This window comes from Salmo salar, chromosome 21 (genome assembly GCF_965601325.2).
Source record: "Salmo salar chromosome 21, fSalSal1, whole genome shotgun sequence".
Lineage (NCBI taxonomy): Eukaryota > Metazoa > Chordata > Actinopteri > Salmoniformes > Salmonidae > Salmo > Salmo salar.
Window position 1 is genome coordinate 13,167,890 of NC_138311.1, and position 26,973 is coordinate 13,194,862.

At 41.2% G+C, this 26,973-nt stretch overlaps 2 protein-coding genes across 3 annotated transcripts in view; one reads left to right on the forward strand and one right to left on the reverse strand.

Moving 5' to 3' along the window:
- The window catches only part of wdr75 (WD repeat domain 75), a 74,543-nt gene that overhangs the window by 25,018 nt on the left and 22,552 nt on the right, over nucleotides 1-26,973 (reverse strand). The gene's annotated exons all lie outside the window — the stretch shown is intronic.
- Nucleotides 5,569-26,937, forward strand: slc40a1 (solute carrier family 40 member 1). The gene is made up of 8 exons (XM_014164252.3): nucleotides 5,569-5,890; nucleotides 6,031-6,098; nucleotides 7,222-7,381; nucleotides 7,638-7,753; nucleotides 10,615-10,741; nucleotides 11,129-11,374; nucleotides 20,579-21,229; nucleotides 22,130-26,937. Exons 1-8 carry the CDS (start codon nucleotides 5,857-5,859, stop codon nucleotides 22,450-22,452), a joined length of 1,725 nt encoding a protein of 574 aa, XP_014019727.1. The 5' UTR covers nucleotides 5,569-5,856; the 3' UTR covers nucleotides 22,453-26,937.

The window sequence follows — 26,973 nt, forward strand, 5'->3', positions numbered from 1 at the left end:
CATTCTGCCAACACCTCCAAAGACATTTGATCAAGTTCGCCATTTATATTTCCTTCTGGCATAATTCCAATATTTCCAAGGCACAGAGTGTATAAAGGAGTTATTGTTATCACGTGCGCACCGTTTTACGACAGGTCTGATTTATAAGGAGAAATGTGTATGGCGTGCGCCAAGTGTATAAATATTAATATTTTTGTGCATGCAGTCTTTTCAGAAATGGCGCACGCAGATATTTATTGCAAAATTTACGCAACGGTTATAAATGGAGGCCCCATCTGACAGACGGCCATGGCATATGGTTTACATCGTTGTCATGCTCATCAAACCATTCAGTGGTCACTCGTGCCCTGTGGATGGGGGCATTGTCATACTATGGGGGCATAGTCATTGTAGCCAAAATAATTGCCTGCCCAGCATTTTTATACGTGATCTAAAGCATGATGGGATGTTAATTGCATAATTAAATCAGGAACTACACTTGTGTGGAGATACCTGCTTTCAATACGATCCCTCTTTTACTGAAGTGTTTCCGTTATTTTGGCAGTTACCTGTATTTCATAGACGACATATCAGCGGGCTTTGTTCCAAATATCTTTGTGGTGATGCATTGTCACACCAAAACAACATTATGACCAAGAATTATTCTGAATTTTTGGACATTGTATGTCAGTGATAGTACACAATGGCTTGACAGAAACAATGTTTCTGCTTTTGCCAACTCTCTTGTTGCTGTCGTGACAAAAAGTTTGGCAAATTAATAGTGATGCGTTGAATGCCGAAGCAGTCCACCCAATCATGCAGAAATGTGCAGTAATTACTGAAGTTATGGTTATGGTTCTACTCTGTTGACCGAGATTGACAAAGGCAAGTCATCTAAAGGTGTATATTGTGCATCACATTATGTGGGAGGCAGGGAGGACTTGTATTGTACAGTGTGTGATCTGTGTGTAAAGCTTTAAATGAATCGTGTGGGTAAGTGCTAGGATTAAAGTAAGCATAGTACAATGACAAGACGTATGTTTCTTTATTAGGAGAAAGATTGCTCTGATTTCTATAGGGGGAGACAATATTTACTTTGTGGTGCAACAGGTCTGCTTATTTCTGAACTCTACACTGTGATTGGTTAGTGCTTATCACAATTGCAGTTTCCATGAAATCTTGAAAATATAATCAGTTTGACCACAGACTGCAGAATAACCCCACAGAATATGTAATTTTGACTATAATCATCAATTTTGATTGCCTGAACAAAAGGTGATAGTGTTATTGTGGGTTCTGTTTAGGCCACTCGGGGCGTTTTTCAGCAGAACAAATGGTAAAACGCATAAGAAATACAGTATCTTGCTGCGTTTTGTAAACATAGATCTACAGTGCATTCGGAAAGTATTCAGACCCCTTGACCTTTTCCACATTTTGTTACATTACAGCCTTATCCTAAAATTGATTAAATAGTTTTTTCCCCCTCATCAATCTACACATAATACCCCATAATGACAAAGCAAAAACAGGGTTTTAGACATTTTTGCCAAAAAAAAAATGGCACATTTCAATAAGTATTCAGACCCTTTACTCTGTTGAAGCACCTTTGGTAGTGATTACAGCCTCAAGTCTTCTTGGGTATGACGCTACAAGCTTGGCACACCTGTATTTGGGGAGTTTCTCCCATTCTTCTCTGCAGATCTTCTCAAGCTCTGTCAGGTGAGATGGGGATTGTCGCTGCACAGCTATTTTCATGTCTCTCCAGAGATGTTCGATCAGGTTCAAGTACGGGCTCTAGCTGGGCATCTCAAGGACATTCAGAGACTTGTCCCGAAACCACTCCTAAGATGTCTTGGCTGTGTGTTTAAGTTTGTTGTCCTGTTGGAAGGTGAACCTTTGCCCCAGTCTGAGGTCCTGGAGATAGGTTTCCATCAAGGATATTTCTGTACGTTGCTCCGTTCACCTTTCCCTCGATACTGACTAGTCTCCCAGTCCCTGCCGCTGAAAAACATCCCCACAACATAATGCTGCCACCACCACGCTTCACCATAGGGATGGTGCCAGGTTTCCTCCAGACGTGACGCTTGGCATTCAGACCAAAGAGTTAAATCTTGGTTTTATCAGACCAGAGAATCTTGCTTCTTATGGTCTGTCCTTCTGATGGTTGTCCTTCTGGAAGGTTGTCCCATTTCCACAGAGGAACTCTGGAGCTCTGTCAGAGTGACCATTAGGCTCTTGGTCACCTCCCTGACAAAGGCTCTTCTTCCCCAATTGCTCAGTTTGGCTGGGTGGCAAGCTCTAGGAGCTCTAGAGTCATGGTGGTTCCAAACTTCTTCCATTTAAGAATGTTAGAGGCCATTGTGTTCTTGGGGACCTTCAATGCTGCAGAATGTTTTTTGTACCCTTCTCCAGATCTGCACCTCGACACAATCCTGTCTTGGACCTCTACAGACAATTCATTCGACCTCATGGCCTGGTTTTTTCTCTGACATGCACTGTCAACTATGGGACTTTATTTAGACGTGTGTGCCTTTCTAAATCATGTCCAATTAATTTAATTTACCACAGGTGGACTCCAATCAAGTTGTAGAAACATCTCAAGGATGACCAATGGAAAAAGAATGCACCTGAGTTCAATTTTGAGTCTCATAGCAAAAGGTCTGAATACTTACCATAAATTCCGGAATATAAGCCGCAACTTTTTTCCCACGCTTTGAACCTTGCGGCTTAAACAATGACGCGGCTAATATATTGATTTTTCCCGCTTTCACATTTGTGGGTCCTGACAGCGTGGAGCATTGTCAAAAAATCCACTATCATCAATGGGTTTCGAAAGGCTGGACTGCTGCGTGTTGAAGAGGGCTCAGCGGGGGATTTGCCTCTGGATGAAAGTGACGAGAGCGACAATGAAAACGATCCAATATCGGATGAAGCAATTCTGAGGCTATTCAACTCCGACACCGAAGGAGATGACTTCAGTGGTTTCAGTGCACAGGAGGAGGAAGATAGTGACCAATGACTTTCTTGGTAGGCTACTGTTTACTGCAAAAATTTTATTTTTTGTTACAAGCCGTGTTTCGTTAAAGCCTGTGTAAAGTTAATTTGTTTCAATGTACCGGTAGGCACCTGCGGCTTATAGACATGTGCGGCTTATTTATGTTCAAAATAATAAAAAAAATTACATTCAGTGGGTGCAGCTTATATTCAGGTGCGCTCAATAGTCCGGAAATTACGGTATGTAAATACGTTTTTTTTTTCTTTCTAAAAACTTGTTTTCACTTTCTCATTATGGGGTAATGTGTGTAGATTGATGAGGAAAACAATTAATTGAATACATTTTATAGTAAGGCTGTAACTAAACAAAATGTGGAAAAAGTGAAGGGGTCTGAATACTTTCTGAACGCGCTGTATAATGCTTCTTAATGTAAATTCTGCTCGGCATCAGACTAATTTTGTGCTTCAGTTGCACTTCTCCACTCGGATGAGAATTCATGAAATGGCATTCTATCAAACAGACAGCGCTCTGACGGATGTGTAGCTACTTTTCTCTGGTACTTTTCTCAGTGTAGCACACTTTTCTCTGGCAAAATGCAAGATTAACTTCAAGCAGAACATTAGGAAATGTAGCTGGTGTAGCAGTGTAGGTTCCGTCCCTCTCTTCGCCCCAACCCGGGCTCGAACCAGGGACCCTTGCACACATGAACAACTGACACCCACGAAGCATCGTTACCCATCGCGCCACAAAAGCCGTGGCCCTTGCAACGCAAGGGGAACAACCACTTCAGGTCTCAGAGCGAGTGACGTCACTGATTGAAACGCTATTAGCGCGCACCACCGCTAACTAACTAGCCATTTCACATCGGTTACACTGGCACCATTTTTTCTATCATAAACATATGTTGGCCATGCAGTTTTTGCAAAAAAGGCCTTGCTTTTTCACTGTAAGAATTGACTTGTGTTGCACTTCTGTTGTCATCTGATGAAAATGAAGCTATTTTCTTACGAATGTGTTGCACTAATGTATTTTCCGTGAAGGAAAACTATAGTTGCACGCCCCTGATCACTTAATTTAAGCAAAAAATACTGTTGACATTCTATTTAAAAACACAGGTGAAATGGTTTAAAACGCAGATTTTTTGATGATGTTAGAGGCCATTGTGTTTTGAAAATACGACCCCTGCGATATAGCCAACTGATATGGGAAGCTGGTTTAATGACTGATATTAGATTATGTAACAGAGACAGTAGTATTATTAACTTCCATCACCCTTCCTTGCGCATACTCATTAGTTGGTTTTAGCCCCAAATACAGACTGACCAACTTTATGCACACATGCATAGAAAATAAACACGCAGTGCTGCTTCAACCATTGCCCTCCATATAGCCTACTTGCATATGCTACACAAAATGACCATTTATGTTAGTCATGCCACAAGCAATGGATTATCCACCATTTATTATCTTAGTGTTTTTATCTGTGTTTTTCACTTTTCTTCCTGACAGGTAAAAAAATAGATAGACTACTGTGCATTTATTTATCTGGGGTAGTCCACATCCGTAACACTTGCCACTGTTTTCGAGTGAGTCCTGGGATACATAAAAGCAATAAAAAACAGTCACTATGTATGTGTTGTATCTGACTATCTGCAACACAATTTTTTTTTTATCCCTCTCCCAATATAAGCAGTTATTATACGCTGGGTGGTTTGAGCCCTGAATTCTGATTTGCTGAAAGCCATGGTATATCAGACCATATACCACTGGGTATGACAAAATATTTAGTTGTACTGTTGTACTCTAATTACATTGGTAGCCAGTTTTTAATAACAATAAGGCTCCTCGGGGGTTTGTGATATATGGCCAATATACCACGGCTAGGGGCTTTGTCCAGGCATTCCGCGTTGCGTGTTATGAACAGCCCTTGGCCGTGGTATATTGGCCATATACCAAACCTCCTCTGGCCTTATTGCTTAATTATAGAATTAATATTGTTGTAACAACCACCAAAACCATGGATCCTGTCAGATCTTTTGCAACAACTATCAATAATTGGCCGCAAGGGCTTTGTTTTGAATGTATTTACGTCAATGATTTATATTTGCATCGCTGTGCTCGAGTCGTCAACTGGACTGTGGCGTGTGCTTCTGGCTGCTCACTATGCAGAGATACTTTTGAGGAGATGGTAAACTCCCTTGGAATCGTATACCGCCTATTGTGTACGTTGCCCAAATATGGCAATGCGCGATGCATTCTGGGCGTGATCTCAAAAAAATCAAACATTTGCATGAATTTCGTCAACAAGATTTACAACATTACACGTATTTTCCAAGGCGTTAGATACGTTACTTGCTATCTGTAATATTGTATAGCTTTGGAATCGTGACAGTGCGTACTTTCGAGGAAAATAGGCACGTTTCTCGACTCATACCCTGACTTTGAGAAGGGATTGTGTGACGATTAGTTTAGCAACCATGTGACGCCATATGACAACGTGAACACAATTGGTCGACAGTCTGCTGGGTGTCCTACATAGCCAAATGGTATTCCTATCTCCACCTTTCTGTAATATCTCTGCTGTAGATATATTGACAGGGGACCGCGGGGACAAAAACACTGTTGGCAGTGCAGAAAGGACGAGAGAAGGCTGCTGGAGCCGTCCAGGAGATTTTATTGTTTTACATTTTAACTAACAAGGCTTTTCGGCAAATATATATCTTTCCAACTTCAGCTACAGTGATAGCTAAGTTTGGAAAGGAGAAAGGGGAGCTTTGGAGTGCGTTTATCGAAAATTCAATGCACCGAGTATCGCCTGCATCGAAAGCCTGTACAAAGGGAAATAAATATTGACTAAATTATTTTGAGAAAAAATATTACAAATGGATAACGCGGGACCTAAGAAACGTTGCTGTGGTAGGTCAATTTTATATTTTCAGTGCTTTTAAAAGGACTCATTGAAATTGAATATTTGATTAAGTATTGATAACTGCCGATCTATTGACCACAGTTGTTCGGATATCAACAACGAATCTCAAACATAATTTCCCTTGCAGAATCTGTCCAATCGTTCTTCACATCGCCAAAGTTCCTTATTTACCTTGGACATGCCCTCTCCACATGGGTAAGTGAATCAAAAGTAGCCAATACAAAATGTCACAACCTTTGTAAACCATTAATTTAAAACAATGTTTAGGTAGGCTATCACCCTAATTACTCATCATAGATGGAGGGTCATTTGACAAAATCTTATAGCTTATTTATGTTTTAGAATAGGTACACACGTAGGGAATATATATAGGCTATTTCCCACCCCTTTGGGTACATTTTGCTTGAAAAAAATAAATAAAACATTGATCAAGTCCAATGGCACATCAGTAGACACATGGATGGTTCCATATAATGGCCAATGGTCTGTACAATATTTATTATGTCATGGTATTTCTAAATCAGGTAATTGCTTTGAGGTCATGTTTCTTTTGTGTACAGTCCTTGACAGTATACCATTATTAATTTATATAGGATAGCTTTATATAGGCTCGATAGTTGGCTAGGATCATGTTTCTGCAAGCATTATCCATATACTGTAGCCCTACTGTGCAGTACATTTTAACAGCTGGTTGCAACCTGGTCTCAGAGCATTTCTTGTTAGTCTGTACATAAATCCAAGACACTCCATTTAGTATAATATGTTACGTTTCTTATGGTGTGTATTAATTTGTGGCGGTCCAGCACATATGATATGTTGCAAATTACAATTCGGATTATATGTTACCGATTAGAAAAATGTACAATGTTACAAATTTGCCAAACATACTATACGGTATGAATTTCGAAAACATATGATATGTTACGAATTCTAGATAGATGGCTAACGTTAGCTAGGCTAGGGGTTAAGGTTAGAGTTAAGTTTAGGAGTTAGGTTAAAGGGTTAAGGTTATCTAAAAGGGTTAGGGTTAACTAACATGCTAAGTAGTTACAAAGTAACAAAAAAAGTATTAAGTAGTTGACAAGTTGCCTGTGATGAGATTCTAACTCACAACCTTTGTGTTGCTAGACGTTCACGTCATACGCCCACCCATCCTACTTTTTTGGGGGGTCTTAAGTAACCATCTGTCTGATGTAACCATACCAAACGTAACATATCATAATAACTTTAGTGTGCCAGATTTACATTTTCTGTTACGTCTAAGCTATGAAACCAGGTTGCTGGTTGAAACAACAATGTAACATGCATGTATTTGTAGGGAGATCGTATGTGGAATTTCGCTGTAGCTGTATTTCTGGTGGGGCTGTATGGCAACAGCCTCCTGCTCACGGCTGTGTACGGACTGGTGGTGGCAGGGTCAGTCCTGCTGCTCGGAGCCATTATCGGTGACTGGGTGGATAAAAACCCCAGACTCAAAGGTATGCAGCCATAAGTAGGCCTACTCTACAGTCAGTGTTTCTGAACAGAACTGAATACATAGAACATGAATAAGCAATATACAGTCTCAAAACATTAGGGATTGAACTTTTGGGAAATGTGTTGATTTAGATGGAAATTGGAATAATTCTCTATTCGAAACCATTAAAATAACTTGATGCGTCTTGGTGATTTACTCAGAAATCAATTGTTTATGACCAACCCTACATCTCTAATGCTTGTCCTCTAATTTGATAGTGGCCCAGACTTCACTGGTTGTCCAGAACTGTGCCGTCATACTGTGTGGGATCCTCTTGATGGTGGTTTTCCAGTTCAAAGAACAGCTTGCAGAGTTATATAATGGATGGGTTCTGGTAAGATTCCATTGCCTCAACTCTCTCATACTGTCATTTTAAACTTAGAATTGAATGGTTATTTGCAGCAGAAGCATTTGCCCATTTGATAAGTACAACGTGACCTTCGTCTAATATGATCTATAATTTAAAACAACCTTTACATAGCAGTTCAGCCTCTGGACAGTAGCTTAGGATACACATTGAATAATGTCTGAAAGCTTTCTTCACTATGGCTTTGAAATGAGCTTCACCAGTATTTTACACTCAGACCTCAAGTTCACTCAATTACCTCGCATTTGAAACAGAAAGCCTTGGACAGGTTCTTACCTGAGTAGCGATCAAGGGAAAATTGTTTGATTCTTAAGATTACACAAAGATTTGCCAGGAAACATGTTTGGCTTCTTGAAGGGGCTCGTTCTTTTGGTTGAATGTGTAGATCGGGTCCAAATGCGCAGATTTAATTTACATTGTACAGCAAGACTTTGTCCCAAGGAAGAAATGCTGTGCCTTGTTTTTTGTTAATAAGACTGTTGCAATAGCGAGTGTTACAATCTGCTGGCTGCTACACTATCAGGATCATGTAAGTGTTTCTCACGTGGTGTATTGTGGGACAAATCGTGTTTTTGTGAAGGGGCCCTTGGTTTTTGAGAGAGGGGGTTGCTGTAAGTTCTCTGGTATGTGTGTTTCTGGAGATGGGGGAGAAACAGTTGATTGAGTGTCTTGTTCATGACTGTGTAGTCAGCGGGTTCTTCTAGGGCTGTCATGTGAAGTCTAGAAATGCTGCCTAACCAGTTGAGCCAATCCATCTGTATTCCTCTGGCCAGAACAGCTGCAACCATAATATACACAACAAAAAACAGCAGGCCTGTTTGTTTCACTCTTACACTGGCTGTCAAGCATTGTAGTGTTAACGGTTTCTAGATGAACTAATATGCTAAGCTGAACAATAGTCGTTTTTTCTCGTTGTTGTCGTGTAAGTGCTAGCTATAGCCACGAAGAAGTCCACAGGGGCTGACAAACTGGAGCTGGCTCTGCTTAACTGCGTAGCTCCCCTCATCGCTAGCTCAATAACCAACATTTCAAATTGTTATATTGATGTCGGGAAATGTTCCAAAAGTATGGAAGGCTGCTTATGTGCTGCCGCTCCATAACGGTGGGGACACTAGTGTTCTTGATCATTATTGTCCCATATCTAGGCTTTGTCTGGCTACGATTCTTTAATCTTTGGTAAGTGTACAACTTCGTTCCTTTTTATCTGAGAATTGTATTCTAAATGTACATCAAATCGGGCCACAGTACTATTACTGCAACCACATTAGTTGTAAATTATATTGTCAATGTTTTAGATGCCCAAATTAATTGTGCTGCCCTGTTTGTGGACTTGTCAAAGGCTTTTAACATTATTGATCATTCTATTTTATTAAACATGGCCTGGGCACTGAAGACTGTATGTGGTTTCAGAACTCTCTCAGTAATAGAACTAAGGCTATTGTGACAAAGTTTCAAATCTGGATTACTTTAAGTGCATGAAGGGGTACCCCAGGGTTTGATTTTGGAGACGCTATTGTTTACACTGTATGTAAATTACATTGGAAATACTGTGAAAAATAGTTATACATTTTTATGCTGATACAGTATTGTACTCTATTGCACAATCTGTAAATCAATCCTTTTCACATTTGCAATCTGATTTCCAAGCACAACAGAAATCACTCTTGGATCTTAAGTTAGTACTTAATGCAAACAAAACACATGCCATTTTCTAGGTCCCATAACTTGGACTTAAGTGGCCTTGAAAGTACTAGCCTGAACAGAACACAAATTGAACAATGTCCCTCTTATAAATATATTGGTATCTGCCTAGATGGCATTTTTAAAACACGTTACTGAGCTGGTAAAGAAGTTGAAGATCAAAATGTGATTATTTTCACTCTGAGCGCCAGAGTGGCGCAGCGGTCTAAGGCAATGCATCTGTGCTTCAGGCGTCACTACAGACACCCTGGTTCGAATCCAGGCTGTATCACATCCTGCCGTGATTGGGAGTCCCATAGGGCGGCGCACAATTGGCTCAGCGTTGTCCGAGTTTGGCCGGGGTAGGCCGTCATTGGAAATAAGAATTTGTTCTTAACTGACTTGCCTAGCTAAATAAAAACGTTAAATAAAAAGAGAAATAGAGCATGTGTAGTCTATTGATAATAGAAAGGAAGTTGTCTAGGCCATTTACTGTATGTCTGTTTTAGATTACGGGGATATAATCTACATGCACACAGCAGCTTCCACACTTATACCTCTAGATGCTGTTTTCTATTGTACCCTTGGATTTATCAAAAGGTGGGTTGGGCCTCTGTATGTAAGAGAGCAGCATTCCCTTTCTGTTTATTTGCAAAGCGCTCCTGTAGAAACTTCCGATGTATCTGACACTCGTACTGTATTGTATTGTTTTGACCTTGACAAGAGCACAGGATTGCATAGTGCTAGAGGTTCCAAAGGTGGCTTCTGATTTAGGGAGAGATGCTTATAGTTTTTATGCTCCACAGATGTGGAATATGTTGCAAGGGAGGCTTGAATGCCCTTTAGGGACTTTAGAGCAATAGTGGGGGATGTTCCAAGTGAATTCTTTATGATCATATTTTGTATTCAAGTGTGTGTTTTGTATTGTGCAAGGCTCATTTGAAAGAGACTTGGTCTCCATGACACCCTGTCAAAATAAAGATATACACATTTAAAAAAAGAAAAGAAAGTAATATCACATGTTGAGGCCAAAAATATTACACTGGAAACTTCGTCCATGTTTCGATTTTTCAAAAGTAAATGTATAAACTTGTATGTTTTGATTTTTACCTAAGCGATCAATAATGTATTGTTTTCTTGGTTTTCAGACATGCTGCTATATCTTGGTCATCTCCATAGCCAACATTGCTAACTTGGCCAGTACTGCCATGTCCATTACTATCCAGAGAGACTGGGTGGTAGTTGTGGCTGGACAGGACAGCAGCAAGCTGGCAGGTCAGTCTCCATGGGAAACCATCCCAAATCGATTGGCCTCGTGACCAGGCATTTATCTCCTTGCAGTGGCGTGACTTTGAACCAGACCAAAGCAAATCACTAATTTGTTATTTTCTAACTTCCCCAGTTTCACCTTGGTTTACGAACGCTATCAAACAGATTAACACAGTAAAAATGCAACACTTCCAAACATCTTATCTCAAAGGAATTTTTTCACAAGCCATAAAGACCCACAGTTCACAAATAACCAGAGCTGTGTGCTACAGTTTGCTTATCTGCACCATTGAAGTAAATTAACCTTCAGGAAATCTATAAAAATCCCTGTCATATGAATTTGCTTTTCCTGTGGACAATGGACAATAAAATAATTATGCGCTTCTTCAATAGACATGAATGCCACAGTACGGATCATCGATCAGCTAACAAACATCCTGGCGCCTATGTTGGTGGGCCAGATCATGGCTTTCTGCTCCAACTTTATTGGCTGCGGTTTCATTGCCGGCTGGAACCTGTGCTCTATGTGCTTGGAGTACTGTCTGCTGTGGAAAGTCTACCAGAAAACTCCAGCACTGGCCATGAAGGCTGGCAAGAAAGAAGACTACCAGGAACTGAAACGACTGAACTCCCCAAAAGGTATGTTCTAGCCCTCCAGTTCTCTGAAACATCAATGATCATCACTGATAGATATGTCATGACATCAGTGTTATTGTGAAATATTGCACCCAAAAAAATTGTCAACAAAATAGTTTTTGAAAGAAAAACTAAATGCTGAGATCTGGGCCCGTATCAACAAAGCGTCTCAGTGTATGAGTGCTGAGCTAGGATCAGTTTTGCCTTATAGATCACAATGAATTAGTCTTGATTGAAGCTCAATATTAAATTAAAATCTCCCTACCATCATATCTAAGCCAATGTGACACCAATGTCTATGAAACTTCACAAATCAACTTGGCGATACAAAACACAACCCCCAACCCCCACCATCATAAGCAGTCTGGTCGTTACCGAGAATCACATACCGGATATAACAGGGACGTTAGCATTAGGAAAAAAATAACATTTCTTGCCCCGACCTAGCTCAATATCTATCTAGGCATCAGATAAGAACGAGACTACAGTGTCCATTAGACTTGATCATGATCATCACCTTTTGGACTGAATATGTTTGTAGGGGCAACAGTTTTGATTACATTTATAATTTAAAATCGCTCACGTGCTCATTTCTGTCCATTAAGAACCAACGATGCCCTACCCTTTTGTAGCATTTCTGACAATGCTAACATCTTTTTTTAGCCGACGCTCAGAGTTCTAACACCTGGTCTGTTGCTCGGCAACAACACAGCTGCTTGCACCAGGGTGCCAATCATAAGTATGCGAACAAACCAAGGCTACTGTAGATGGCTAGCCTAATGTTGGCATTCAAGTGGAGGTTAATCAATACAGTGGCTTGCAAAAGTATTCACCCCCTTGGCATTTTTCGTATTTCGTTGCCTTACAATCTGTAATTAAAATGGATTTTTGGGGGTTTTGTATCATTTGATTTACACAACATGTCTACCACTCTGAAGATGCAAAATATTTATTTTTTTGTGAAACAAACAAGAAATAAGACTTAAAAAAACGTGAGCGTGCATAATTATTCACCCCCCCCCAAAGTCAATACTTTGTAGAGCCACCTTTTGCAGCAATTACAGCTGCAAGTCTCTTGGGGTATGTCTCTATAAGCTTGGCACATCTAGCCACTGGAATTTTTTCCCATTCTTCAAGGCAAAACTGCTCCAGCTCCAAGTTAGATGGTTTCCGCTGGTGTACAGCAATCTTTAAGTCATACCACAGATTCTCTATTGGGCTTTGACTAGGCCATTCCAAGACATTTTAAATGTTACCCCTTAAACCACTCAAGTGTTGCTTTAGCAGTATGCGTCGGGTTATTGTCCTGCTGGAAGGTGAACCTCCGTCCGTCTCAAATCTCTGGAAAACTGAAACAAGTTTCCCTCAAGAATTTCCCTGCATTTAGAGCCATCCATCATTCCTTCAATTCTGACCAGTTTCCCAGTCCCTGCCGATGGAAAAACATCCCCACAGCATGATGCTGCCAACACCATGCTTCACTGTGGGGATGGTGTTCTCGGGGTGATGAGGTGTTGTGTTTGCACTTAGACAGCATTTTTCTTGATGGCCAAAAAGCTCAATTGTAGTCATCTGACCAGAGTACCTTCTCCATATGTTTGGGGAGTCTCCCACATGCCTTTTGGCAAACACCAAACGTGTTTTCTTTTTTCTTTTTTTAAAGCAATGGATTTTTTCCGGCCACTCTTCCGTAAAGCCCAGTTTTGTGGAGTATATGGCTTAAAGTGGTCCTATGGACAGATACTCCAATCTCCCGCTGTGGAGCTTTGCAGCTCCTTCAGGCCACGCTCAAGGTCCTAAACGATATCATAACCACCATCGATAAAAGACAATGTGCAGCCGTATTCATCGACCTGGCCAAGGCTTTCGACTCTGTCAATCACCACATTCTTATCGGCAGACTCAAAAGCCTCAACTACTTCTCAGAGTTCAGTGTGTCAAATCGGAAGGCCTGTTGTCTGGACCTCTGGAAGTCTCTATGGGGGTGCCACAGGGTTCAATTCTCGGGCCAACTCTTTCCTCTGTTTACATCAATAATGTCGCGCTTGCTGCTGGTGATTCTCTGACCCACCTCTACGCAGACGACACCATTCTATACACTTCTGGCCCTTCTTTGGACACTGTGTTAACTAACCTCCAGACGAGCTTCAATGCCATAACTCTCCTTCCGTGGTCTCCAATGGCTCTTAAATGCAAGTAAAACGAAATGCATGCTCTTCAACTCTTTGTTGCCACCCTGATTAATGCCCTCTTGGTGTCATGACTTCCGCCGAAGTCGGTCCCTCTCCTTGTTCGTTCGGCGGTCGACGTCACCGGTCTTTTAGCCATCGCCGATTCCCTTTTCATTTTCCATTTGTTTTGTCTTTGTTTTCTACACACCTGGTTTCTATTCCCCATTTACATGTTAGTTATTTAACCCTCTGTTTCCCACATGTGCGTGTTTATTGATTGTTCATGGCGGTACTTGTCGGCTGGTTATGTTTGCCAGGTTATGTATTTTCACCTGTTATTTTTCGAGTGACCGGTATTTCTCCGCACTTTGAGTATTGTCTGTATACTGGTGTTGTTGTGGAATTAAATACCTTGTACACTCATTTCTGCTCTCCTGCGCCTGATTCACTGCACCAGTTAACCACCGCCTGACACTTGGCAGGTTTGTTGTGGTGCCATATTCGTTCCATTTTTTTAACAATGGATTTAATGGTGCTTCGTGGGATGTTCAAAGTTTTGGATATTTTTTATAACCCAACCCTGATCTGTACTTCTCCACAACTTTGTCCCCGACCTGTTTGGAGAGCTCCTTGGTCTTCATGGCGCCCCTTGCTTAGTGGTGTTGTAGACACCACGGTATTTCAGAACAAGTGTGTGTGTGTGTGTGTGTGTGTGTGTGTGTGTGTGTGTGTACGCCACGCACACACACACACACACACACTGAGAACATGTGACACTTACATAAAGTCCACCTGTGTGCAATCTAACTAATTATGTGACTTCTGAATGTAATTGGTTGCACCAGATCTTATTTAGGGGCTTCATAGCAAAGGGGGTGAATACATATGCACGCACCACTTTTCTGTAATTTTTAGTAATAAAAAAAAAATACAATTTCTCTTCACCTATGACTATTGTGTATATCAATTACATGAAAACCACAAAAAAAAATCCATTTACATTACAGGTTGTAATGCAACAAAATAGGAAAAACGGCAAGGAGGATGAATACTTTTGCAAGACATTGTAAATGTAAACAGATTTTTTAGCTAGCTAAGATTAGGTTGCTTGTCCAAAGTCCAGCATCTAGCCTCTGCAGCTAGCAAACACCAGTCAGCTGAACGCTAGCTAGACAATGAACAGGCAAAGAAAGCCAGCTAGCATAACGTAACGTTATCCTAGCCAGCTAGCATAACGTAACGTTATCCTAGCCAGCTAGCATAACGTAACGTTATCCTAGCCAGCTAGCATAACGTAACGTTATCCTAGCCAGCTAGCATAACGTAACGTTATCCTAGCCAGCTAGCATAACGTAACGTTATCCTAGCCAGCTAGCATAACGTAACGTTATCCTAGCCAGCTAGCTTAACGTAACGTTATCCTAGCCAGCTAGCATAACGTAACGTTATCCTAGCCAGCTAGCTTAACGTAACGTTATCCTAGCCAGCTAGCTTAACGTAACGTTATCCTAGCCAGCTAGCTTAACGTAACGTTATCCTAGCCAGCTAGCTTAACGTAACGTTATCCTAGCCAGCTAGCTTAACGTAACGTTATCCTAGCCAGCTAGCTTAACGTAACGTTATCCTAGCCAGCTAGCTTAACGTAACGTTATCCTAGCCAGCTAGCTTAACGTAACGTTATCCTAGCCAGCTAGCTTAACGTAACGTTATACTAGCCAGCTAGCTTAACGTAACGTTATACTAGCCAGCTAGCTAACGTAACGTTATACTAGCCAGATGAGAGCCAACGTTGGCTAGGTAGCTAACCATCAAGCGAGTAGGCTTGGGCGGTATACTATATAATCGGGCTATTTGGAAAAAGCCACGGGATGGTTTTTCAATAACGTCAACCATTTCTTTGAAGTTAAATACATTTAAATATATTTGTAGCTACTTTAAGTAAATGCCTACAGTCATGTTGTGCAATACATTAGGAGATATAAAAAGATTGTTCTGCATTTTCCCCAGTAACGACCAGTAATTCAGGGCAGGGCACCTGTTTTGAGCCCCACTTGTTTAGTTGCACTAAAAATACACACACAGAAAGGATTCAGACCCCTTGACTTTTTCCACAATTTGAGCCGGATTTTAAAATGGATAAATATTTTCTCAATCTACAGAAAATACCCCATAATGACCAACAAAAACAGGGTTTTATACATTTTTGCCAATGTATACAGTTGAAGTCGGAAGTTTACATACACCTTAGCCAAATACATTTAAACTCAGTTTCACAATTTCTGATATTTAGTCCTAGTACAAATCCTAGTCTTAGGATCACCACTTTATTTTAAGAATGTGAAAATGTCAGAATAATAGTAGAGTGAATGATTTCAGCTTTTATTTTTTATCATCACATTCCCAGTGGGAAAGAAGTGTACACACACTCAATTAGTATTTGATAGCATTGCCTTTAAATTGTTTAACTTGGGTCAAACATTTTGGGTAGCCTTCCACAAGCTTCCCACAATAAGTTGGGTGAATTTTGGCCCATTCCTCCTGACAGAGCTGGGGTAACTGAGTCAGGTGTGTAGGCCTCCTTACTCGTACACACTTTTTCAGTTCTGCCCACAAATTTTCTATGGGATTGAGGTCAGGGCTTTGTGATGGCCAATCCAATACCTTGACTTTGTTGTTCTTAAGCCATTTTGCCACAACTTTGGAAGTAAGCTTGGGGTCATTGTCCACTTGGAAGACCCATTTGCGACCAAGCTTTAACTTCCTGACTGATGTCTTGAGATGTTGCTTCAATATATCCACATAATTTCCCCCCCCCTCATGATGCGATCTATTTTGAAGTGCACTGGTCCCTCCTGCAGGAATGCACCCCCATAACATGATGCTGCCACCCCTGTTCTTCACGGTTGGGATGGTGTTCTTCGGCTTGCAAACCTCCCCCTTTTTCCTCCAAACATCATGATGGTCATTATGGCCTAACAGTTCTATTTTTGTTTCATCATACCAGAGGACATTTCTCCAAAAAGTACAATCTTGGTCATGATGTTAATCCAGCATGACTTCTGCCGCGCTCAAAACAACTGGAAACTCGTAAGTGGGAAATCGGACTCGCTGCTCACGGTAATTTGCATTGTTAGTGCTAGCTAGTCAATGAGATGCATCACTTATGTTTACTACCGAACTAGCTTGTTAGGTAGCCAACGTTACACCATCCAGACTGTACCACAACTCTGTTGCTAATATATCCAAGCAACATTCTTCACAAAACGTAGCAAGCTAGCTAAGTAGGTTCAAAGCCAACGCCAAACTTGGGGAAGTTAGCTACCTAACAATGCATGCAAAGGGAATTGGAAAACTATCTAAGAAGGCTACTCCATAGGCCACGTTATGGTAAGACGAGGTAGACAGATTTCAGACAGGACAAACACTTCAGTTAGCTATGCTACTTTTCCTCGACTAAGAACAACCAAGAACACTACACAAACCATAGCCAAGAAAACAAATTGCTTTGTAAACAATAAGCTAGCTATGTTGAACCGCATATAGTTGATGGTTGAACCCCAAAACGCACACAGAACCTCTGTTCAGTTGTGCACTACAAGTGTGGAAATGCATGCTTATCAGACTTGACTGACCGCATCGCTATTTCACACGTCAAATAAATTCCAGCTCCGCCATACACTCCCTCTTGCCTTCTTGTCATTATTATAATCCACATTTGTGCTGACTGATCAACGGTGTCAAGTTACTTTTCAGTGTGTTCCCAGAAAAGTCACTATCCACAGGTAAAAAGTAGTCAGGGGGTGCAAGTGCTGTACCCGGTGCACCCAGGTAAAACTACATCAGAATAATTTCTTTCTTGTGCGACCTGCTGTGCGCAGTCAAAAGAAAATGAAATGCTTGCTAACTTAGTTAGCTATGTCATTAAATGGAGTGTTTTCAACAAATCAACTGTTTAAACTGTCTTTTTACAAAGCAAGAGAAATAAACTTTCAAATCAGTACTGAGTGAATGAACAAAATCATTTTGGACAAACGATTCCAGACTGTCCATTTTAAAATGGTCTGTCGAAGTCAATATGTTAAGACTAGGGTTCACAGTGTAATGGTTAGAGCTACCACCTGTGGATCAACTTTTTCGTAGCAGTAGGTTTGGGTAATTAGGCTAAGGGTTAGCGGAAAATGCTCTCCTGACCTGCTATAAAAAGCAACTTGTATCGAAGTGCCGTGTTTTTAGGGAGTCCTGTCCGTGGACGATGAAATCAAGGCCAGTGCAGACCGCACCAAAAAAATACATCCTAAAGACGTCGGCCTAGGTTCCCTTTGTGGGAAGTAGCCATCAACAAGTAAAAAACTGGAGGGGGGTCTGGAAGACACTCACTCAGTCATCCAATTTATTCAGTACTTTGAGAGTCACTTACAGGAACTGGTATGTGCTTATAATGTAAAGAGGCTGTCGATATTCACCCCCCTCCCTTTTTAACTTCTTCTGGCTTGAATCCCGCTAGCGGGATCGATATGACAGCAGCCAGTGGAAGTGCAGGGCGCCAAATTCAAAACAAATCTCATAATTAAAATTCCTCAAAACAAACATACAAGTATTATACACCATTTTAAAGCTTTACTTCTTGTTTATCCAGCCAAAGTGTCTGATTTCAAAAAGGCTTTACGGCGAAAGCAAACCATATGATTGTTAGGTCAGCGCCTATACACAAAAAAAACACAGCCATTTTCCAGCCAAAGAGAGGAGTCCCAAAAAGCAGAAACAGAAAATTAATCACTACCCTTTGATCTTCATCAGATGACACTCATGACTTCATGTTACACAATACATGTATGTTTTGTTCGATAAAGCTCATGTTTATATCCAAAAATCTCAGTTTACATTGGCGCGTTATGTTCAGTAATGTTTTGCCTCCAAAACATCCGGTGATTTTGCAGAGCCACATCAATTTACAGAAATACTCATCATAAATGTTGATGAAAAAGTTATACATGGAACTTTAGATAAACTTCTCCTTAATGCAACCAGCTGTGTCAGGTTTAAAAAACGAAAAACGAATAATCTGAGTACGGCGCTCAGACACAAACATGCCATACAATATATCCGCCATGTTGGAGTCAACAATAGTCAGAATAGCATTATAAATATTCACTTACCTTTGATGATCTTCATCAGAATGCACTCCCAGGAATCCCCGTTCCACAAATGTTTGACGCGGTCAGACAAACTCAAATTCAATTACAGTTCATAGAAACATGTCAAACGATGTATAGAACCAATCTTTGGATGTTTTTATCATAAATCCGCAATAAAGTTTCAACCGGAGAAATCCTTTGTCTTCAGAAATGCAATGGAACTGAGCTACCTCTCACGTGAGCGCATGGCTGCGGCTCATGTCCTGCTGGCAGTCATCTGACTCCAGGAGCTCTTATTCATCCTCCCTTCACAGTAGAAGCCTCAAACAAGGTTCTAAAGACTTGACATCTAGTGGAAGCCTTAGGAAGTGCAACATGACCCCACAGACACTGTGGTTTGGATAGGCAATCACTTGAAAAACTACAAACCACTTCCTGTTTGGATTTTCTCTCAGGTTTTTGCCTGCCATATGATTTCTGTTATACTCACAGACATCATTCAAACAGTTCTAGAAACTTCAGTGTTTTCTATCCAAATCTACTAAGAATATGCATATCCTCGCTTCAGGGCCTGAGTAGCAGGCAGTTTACTCTGGGCACGTCAGTCATCCAAGCTACTCAATACTGCCACCATCCATAAGAAGTTTTAAAGGGAGAATCCATGTTTTGCATAAATGCAAATAGACATGTCTACAAAGTAATAGCCAGGGCCCCGTTTCCCGATAGCGATGGAACTTAAGCTTAAGAGTGTTTTAACAGTCCATTGTTTCTATAAACGGCCGAAGAACTTGCATGCGTTTCCCAAAACACCACGTAGGCAGAACTTTCAATAAGTGTGTTAGAGCATGTCAATATCCTAATAGGATCGAAAGAAAGGCTGTGCTGCTTTCGGATCAGCGTTCTCCATTCAAATCTTACCTTAACATTAGGTACTGACAACGGATCAGCTCCTAGAGAGAAATGATCACCTATGGCTGCAAATAATTAGGCGGCTTATTCCAATGCTTAGGCTATGCACTGAATATTTAGGCTATGCACATGAATGACATTGTGCATGTTAAGCCTACAAATCCATGAAATTGAGACAAATTAGATGGCTTACAATTAGCAAAATATAACTTAATTGAACATGAAATTGATTTCAATATAGGCCTATGTAACACTGTATTCATCTTAAGGCAATCGTTTTTTTTTAACCTTTTGCTGGTTTATAACAATTGCAAAGACATTGGCAACCTTGTACTGTAGTAAGCTTCGTTCTGAAGTTATCGGTGGTCACAGAGATCGATAAACATCTTGATTCTATGTTTAGCTGAGATCTTGTGTGTAAAGTGACAAGGGCAAAAAAAAGCATCCAACGACCCAGTTAGCTGTTCTACAAGTGGTCAGAGGCCGTCTGTAAATAAGTGTTTAAGTGCAATTTCAGTAACGATCTGAGATTTAACGATGCGCCTACAAAAGTTTCTGATGAACTTAGCCTTAAGATGCTTTTGGGAAACCGGGCCCTAAATTGAGACACATTTGATTTTACATTTTAAGCGCAAATTACATTTTTGAAAGACCTTTTGCATGTGGAAATGTTGTAGAAATTTTGTGTAATCACCATGGGAAAAAGAGTTAAGTGAGAAGTAGGGATTGGTCTGAAAGAAATTCATGAGCAGCACAATGCCTATTCCGCCCATGCTCTACCAAGGTTTTCCAGCCCACAGCTTTGACCTATTACAGTAGCTATGTTGCTCTATTGTACTTCAAATAATGCATATGCAGGTTGCTTAGGATTCAAATGGACAGATCCTAGGTCAGCACTCCTGCTGAGACACTGTGGATACGAGCCCTGATCTGTGTACAGTTGTGTGACCCAAAAACTCATGTCCATCTGCTCTTCTTCCTGTGGTCTGCAGAGCTAGAGAACGGCCAGGGCCCAGTGGAGGGCTCCCAGCTCATGAACGAGACTGCTGTTGTCAAGGCCGACTCTCCCAGGAAGACTGGCTGCTGCTACCAGATGGCGGAGCCCCTGCGCACCATCCGCGATGGCTGGGTGGCCTACTACAACCAGTCCATCTTCTTCGCTGGCATGTCGCTGGCTTTCCTCTACATGACAGTGCTGGGCTTTGACTGCATTACCACAGGCTATGCCTACATGCAGGGCCTCAACGGCTCTGTGCTCAGCCTGCTGATGGGCGCCTCTGCCGTGTCGGGCATCTGTGGCACGGTGGCCTTTACCTGGGTTCGCAAGAACTGTGGCCTGATCCGCACAGGCTTCATCTCGGGTGTGGTGCAGCTCTCCTGCCTAATGCTGTGCGTGGTATCCGTCTTCGCACCGGGCAGCCCCTTTGACCTCAGTGTCTCACCCTTCCAGGACATCTATAGCCACCTGACTGGGAAGAGCAGCGCCCTCCCGGAGGCCGCCTACCCGGCTAGCATGCTAACCATCGATGGTCAGGGTCTGCTGGTTAACAGTTCGACCGTACCGCCCGCCGAGGAACTGCCGCCTCTGCAGTCCTACATGTCAGTCAGCCTGCTGTTTTCGGGGGTCATTGCTGCTAGAATTGGTGAGTTACTCAAAAGTCCACATTGGGAAAATCGCTCAATGAGTGCTACTATGTTAACAGTTACGCTGGCACAGAAGTTCATTGTTTGAGGAAGTCTAAAACAATGTGTCACGTCATTCCGTAGCGCATTAACTTTGTTGTATAAGGCAGGGGTTCCCAAACTTTATGGAGGCGGGGACCACTTTTGTGATAGCAAATTCATCTGGGACCCCCTCAAAATCAGAACACAACTCCCAACTTTAGTGTGATAAAAATAGCATACAAAGAGTTTTACTATGACTGCTGCAGTGCATGCATGGCTGGACTAACCAAGTCTCTGGCCCTGGGAAATAAAATTTGAAAGACCCCCTCTTCCCAGCGGAGAAAATGTTGCAATTTTGCAGCTAATTTCCTGCAACTCTACACATTTTGCCATGGGTTAGAAAGAACGTTTTGCAGCTTTAAAGCTTAAAACTACAGTGTTAAAAAAAAAAAAAAAAAAAAATGAAATACAAGAAGTACTGAGTCGAAAATGGAGTAACTGTGGATCCCTGTGAGCCTCACAGGGATTTAAGAGTAAATTGTAGATTCATATTACATTGTATTGCACCCTCTAAACTTCTTCCACAGACCCCATATTTGGTTATTCTGTTTTTGCTATAAATATTTATTTATTTAAAAACGAAAAATTGAGATCAGACCTCTCCAGCTTAGGAACCACTCGTATAAGGCAGCAGCCACCACTTGGCGGAAAGTCGGCTCCAGATCCGGTGTTAATGTCACCATAGAGAAATATTGCCAGCCTGTGATGCCAATATAGTCTGATAATTAGTAAATCATTGATTATTTTTTTCCTATTGCTTTTATGTGGCCGTAAAAATGCCATTCTGAATGACTGTTGTGCCGTCATCTCCTCTGCAGGTCTATGGTCCTTTGACTTAACCGTGACCCAGCTCATCCAAGAGAATGTGATCGAGTCGGAGAGGGGACTGATCAACGGCGTCCAGAACTCCATGAACTACCTCCTAGACCTTCTGCATTTCATCATGGTGATTCTGGCGCCCAACCCAGAGGCCTTCGGCCTGCTCGTCATCCTCTCCGTCTCGTTCGTGGCCATGGGCCACATAATGTATTTCAGGTTTGCCTTTAAGAGCCTCGGGCGGCGCCTCTTCCTCTGCTGCTCTCCAGAGCAGCAGACTCAGGCCCTCCCCGACTCTCCCTCCTCGCTTCCCACCACGGTGTAACCCATTAAAGAGACTCTTTCCCTGCTTACAGCTCCGCCTGCAGTACACAAATACCACCTTCTCCTCCAGCCCCTTCGCCATCAACCTAAACATGCTTGTAGCCCCGGCAGGACTAATGTATTTACTTTTGCGCCTTACCCTAGCAGGTGCTGTCCTTTGCCATTGTAGATAGCATTTGCCGTTCGCTGAGGGAGGAGGGTAGTGCGGCCGCAGACATAGGAGTCTCTCTAAGACAAACAACCCAGATCATGAGGTCATAAGTGTCACAAAAAAACACTTCCCTACTTCGCTCCTTCCCATATTTAAATGTAGCCGTCTTGGTATGCATTCAGGTTTAAAGCTAAATTAAGGTGGAAAATTGCAGGTATTGCCACTTGCAGTTACTACGGTTACAGCTGGGTAATGCTCAAGTATGTGCTAGTGCTGTTTGCATCTCATTACAGCTCTGCATCAGCCGTGGGATTCCCATTTCCACTTTGAAGCCATTTGTTTCTCAGTAGTTTATTGGTGCTATAAATCATTCATGTTAGCATTTCAGTTATTTCAGCTTTAGTAATTAATGCTTTAGATGATCGGTTCTTGCTCATTTCTCTTTAATACATGGTTATAAGGGTTATGCAAATGTATTTATTCAAGGAGCGCAAATACTTATGTTTATCAATACATGGAGTGTACAAAACATTAGGAACACCTGCTCTTTCTATGACAGACTGACCAGGTGAAAGTTATGATCCTTATTGGTGACACCTGTTAAATCCACTTCGAAGACAGGTTAAAGAAGGATTTTAAGCCATGAGAAAGAGACATGGATTGTGTGTGTGCCATGGAGGGTGAATAGGCAAGACAAAATATTTAAGTTCCTTTGAACAGGGTATTGTAGTAGATGCCAGGTGCACTGGTTTGAGTGTGTCAAGAACTGCAACGCTGTTGGGTTTTTCACGCTCAACAATTTCCCGTGTGTATCAAGAATGGTCCACCACCCAAAGGACATCCAGCCAACTTGACAACTGGGAAGCATTGGAGTCAACATGGGCCAGCATCCCTGTGGAACGCTTGACACATTGTAGAGTCCATGCACCAACTAATTGAGGCTGTTTTGAGGGCAAAAGGGGGTGCAACTCAATATTAGGTAGGTATTCCTAATGTTTTGTACACTCAGGTGTATATTCTCAATGTATCATGACTATTGTCTTTCTCACCCATGATGGTGCTAATGTACTAGCTATAGCAAACACCTGGAAACTGTGCATTCACATTTAATGACCAAAGTGGACCTTCTTATATAGCTTAAAGGAAGTGAAGGGAAAACCGGGTGTTACATTTTGTTTGAGCATTCCAAATATTTTTTGATGTGAAGTGATAGTGAAACTTGTATAAGCTCATTAACGCCATTGTAGACACTTGTGTACACTTAAGATCTCGACCCCCCTCCCCCCCCCCCCCCCCGCAATTCTCTTAACTATAGTATAGCAATGTAATCTACTAGTAAATTTGTCAGAATTGATTTCTACAGCGCCTTCAGAAAGTATTCACACACCTTGTCTTTTTCCACATTGTGTGTTACAGCCTGATTTTAAATTGAAGATTGTGTTCCTAGCCTACACACAATACCCCATAATGTCAGTGGAATTGTTTCACATTTTTACAAATTAAAAATGAAAAGCTGAAATGTCTTGTCAATAAGAATTCAACCCCTTTGTTATGGCAAGCCTAAATAAGTTCAGGAGTAAAAATGTGCTTAACAAGTCACATGGACTCACTGTGTACGAGTTTAACATTATTTTTTTAATGACCAACTCACCTCTGTACCCCACACATATAGATAATTGTAAGGTCCCTCAGTTGAGCAGTGAATATTAAAACAGATTCAACCACAAAGACCAGCAAGGTTTTACAATGCCTCAAAGAAGGGCACCTATTGGTAGATGGGCAAAATGTAAAAAAAACAGACCTTGAATATCCGTTTGAGCATGGTGAAGTTATTAATTACACTTTTGATGGTGTATCAATGCAAAGATACAGGCGTCCTTCCCAACTCAGTTGCCGGAGTGGAAGGAAACCGCTCGGGAATTTCAGCATGAGGCCAATGGTGACTTTAAAACCACTAGAGTTTAATGGCTCTGATTAGGATAAAACTGAGGATGGATCAACAGCAATACAAACAAAATTGACAGAGTGAAAAGGAAGCCTGTACTGAATAAAATATATTCCTAAACATGCATCCCGTTTGAAACAAGACACCGAAGTAATACCGCCAAGAAATGTGCCAAAGCAATTCACTTTTTGTCCTGAATACAAAAAGTTGTTTGGGGTAAATCCAATACAACACATTAAAGTACCACTCTCCATATTTTCAAGCATAGTAGTGGCTGTATCATGTTATGGGTATGCTTGTAATAGTTAAGGACTGGATAGTTTTCAAAAGACAAAAAAAGAAATGGAGCCAAACACAGGCAAAATCATAGTGGAAAAACCTGGTTGTCTGCTTTCCAACATACACTGGGAGATTAATTCACCTTTCAGAAGGACAATAGCTTGAAGAATTATGAAAATAATAAAAATGGGCAAATGTTGCACAATCCAGGTATGGAAAGCTCTTAGACGTACCCAGAAAAACTTGCATCCTTGGCAGCGTTTACAGCGGTTTCTATAAAGTATTGACACAGGGGTATGAATACTTATGGAAACTAATATATATATATATAATTTAAAAAAAATCAGTTTGTCATTGTGGGGTATTGTGTAGATGTCGGAGAGAAAAAAAGTAATACATTTTGAATTCGGGCAGTAACAATGTGGAATAAGTCAAGGGGTATGAATACTTTAAGTGATTGTACCATGTCCATAATAATGAAAAGACCTTCAATTACTGCTTCAGCATTTTGTACAAGGCTGAGCTCCTGCCTCCCCACTGAGGTTAACTGAAGGACTTTTAGTTTCCTGGTGGGCCCATGATACCGAGCCATCATTACGCTCTGCCACAAACGCACACACACACAGCGCAATCCTAAACCCAGACACTAGGTGAGCATGAAAAACCGTACCACCTTTTTCCTGTGGGCGGCTTTCAAAATCCCTCCCAAGTTTACCTGTGATTTTCCCCTCTTCCCCCCTAAGTCTAGCAGACCTCCCCACCCCGTGTTCACTTGCCAGAGTAGAATGTCAGCATCTTCAGGTTGGTCTCAGCTGGCCACTGACCATTACACCAACCAGGTGGTTGCCAGGCAGAACTGTAGGTTTGTAGTTATTGGAGCTCTCCAACACCACTAAAAAGGTTTGCAGAAGCCTTCTTTTTTTTTTTTTTTAAGATTTATGTGGTTTGACTCACTGAAATACTCACATGTTCACAATAGACTATGGTTATTACCTCTGCCCATGAAAACCATGGCTGAGATTTTGTAATGAAAATATTAGGATTGGTGCAGAGAATAGCCACGGCACTTTAAGAGAACAGTGAGGCCTTTCTTTAGCTCTGGGCGGTGTATTAAAAGGCTCTTGTAGGCAGATGTAGAGTCAGACAGGACTGCAGGTTTGTGGAACTGCAGCTGGTGCTCTGATGTTTGGCATGGGTTACCCCTCAAATGTAAAGTAAGCACATTCTCCAGAAAATAAGAGCATTTGTTCAGGAATACTTCATACAAGGCAATTTTATATTTTTCATTTAACAATCGCCGTCATTTGATATACTATTTGATACACTGTACTGGATGTACATTTTTTGTCGTTGAACATTGTCAGATTGTTGTCTTTAAATGTTGGTGTTGTTTTTAAATGTTTTTATATAAGTGTTAACTTCTCAATTAGCAAATAAATGTTTTCTGAACGATTTGTGAAATTTCTCTGCCTCGTGTTTACAAAGCAGTGCTCTCATGCATAATAGTAATGGGATTTTTTTGTTGATAGTTACAGATCACAATATTCAAATTTTTTTGCTACTGTATGTAGTGTATACTTGCGCTGGTCGGCTGTACCAAAACCCCGGTATTTTTCATCCTATATTTTTGTTCTCCATCTTTTTAAAACAGCGAGCCAACATGTTTTCAGGACTCATTTCCCTGACAGATCAAAACTAGTTGTTTTCTCATGCTCTCGTCTCTCTGCAGCAGACATGGTGAGCTAAATGTTTGGAACATCAAAATCGCAATACACATAGAATCATGAGAATCGCAATACATATCGTAAGGTCCCTAGCAATTCCCAGCCCTAATGCATAAACCAATAAAATCATGAGTACACTGTTCCAATGGACCATAATGTACTGTCCATAATCTCCCATCATTGTTAAATACAGAAAAAGCATTGTTAGATAATCTGTTTAAAACAAAATATTGAATCATTGTGAAATCATTATGTAATCACAGCTTGCAACATTGGAGGAGTAAATTGAGATGTTTGTATGCAAGAATTACATCACACTCCATTGAAGTGGAGGACGGTTATACAGCTTGTATTGCATGAGCTCTGAAATAAAGTCTTTACACTCTGTCTCGTTAGTGTTTTATGTTATCACAGGAACCAAGT

What these genes read in the sequence shown, in the direction of transcription:
- slc40a1 (XM_014164252.3), top strand. Translation starts at nt 5,857, where the DNA reads ATGGATAACGCGGGACCTAAGAAACGTTGCTGTG. An exon ending in GACATGCCCTCTCCACATGG is followed by an intron (nt 6,099 to 7,221) that starts GTAAGTGAATCA and finishes ATGTATTTGTAG; the next exon opens with GGAGATCGTATGTGGAATTT. An exon ending in TATATAATGGATGGGTTCTG is followed by an intron (nt 7,754 to 10,614) that starts GTAAGATTCCAT and finishes CTTGGTTTTCAG; the next exon opens with ACATGCTGCTATATCTTGGT.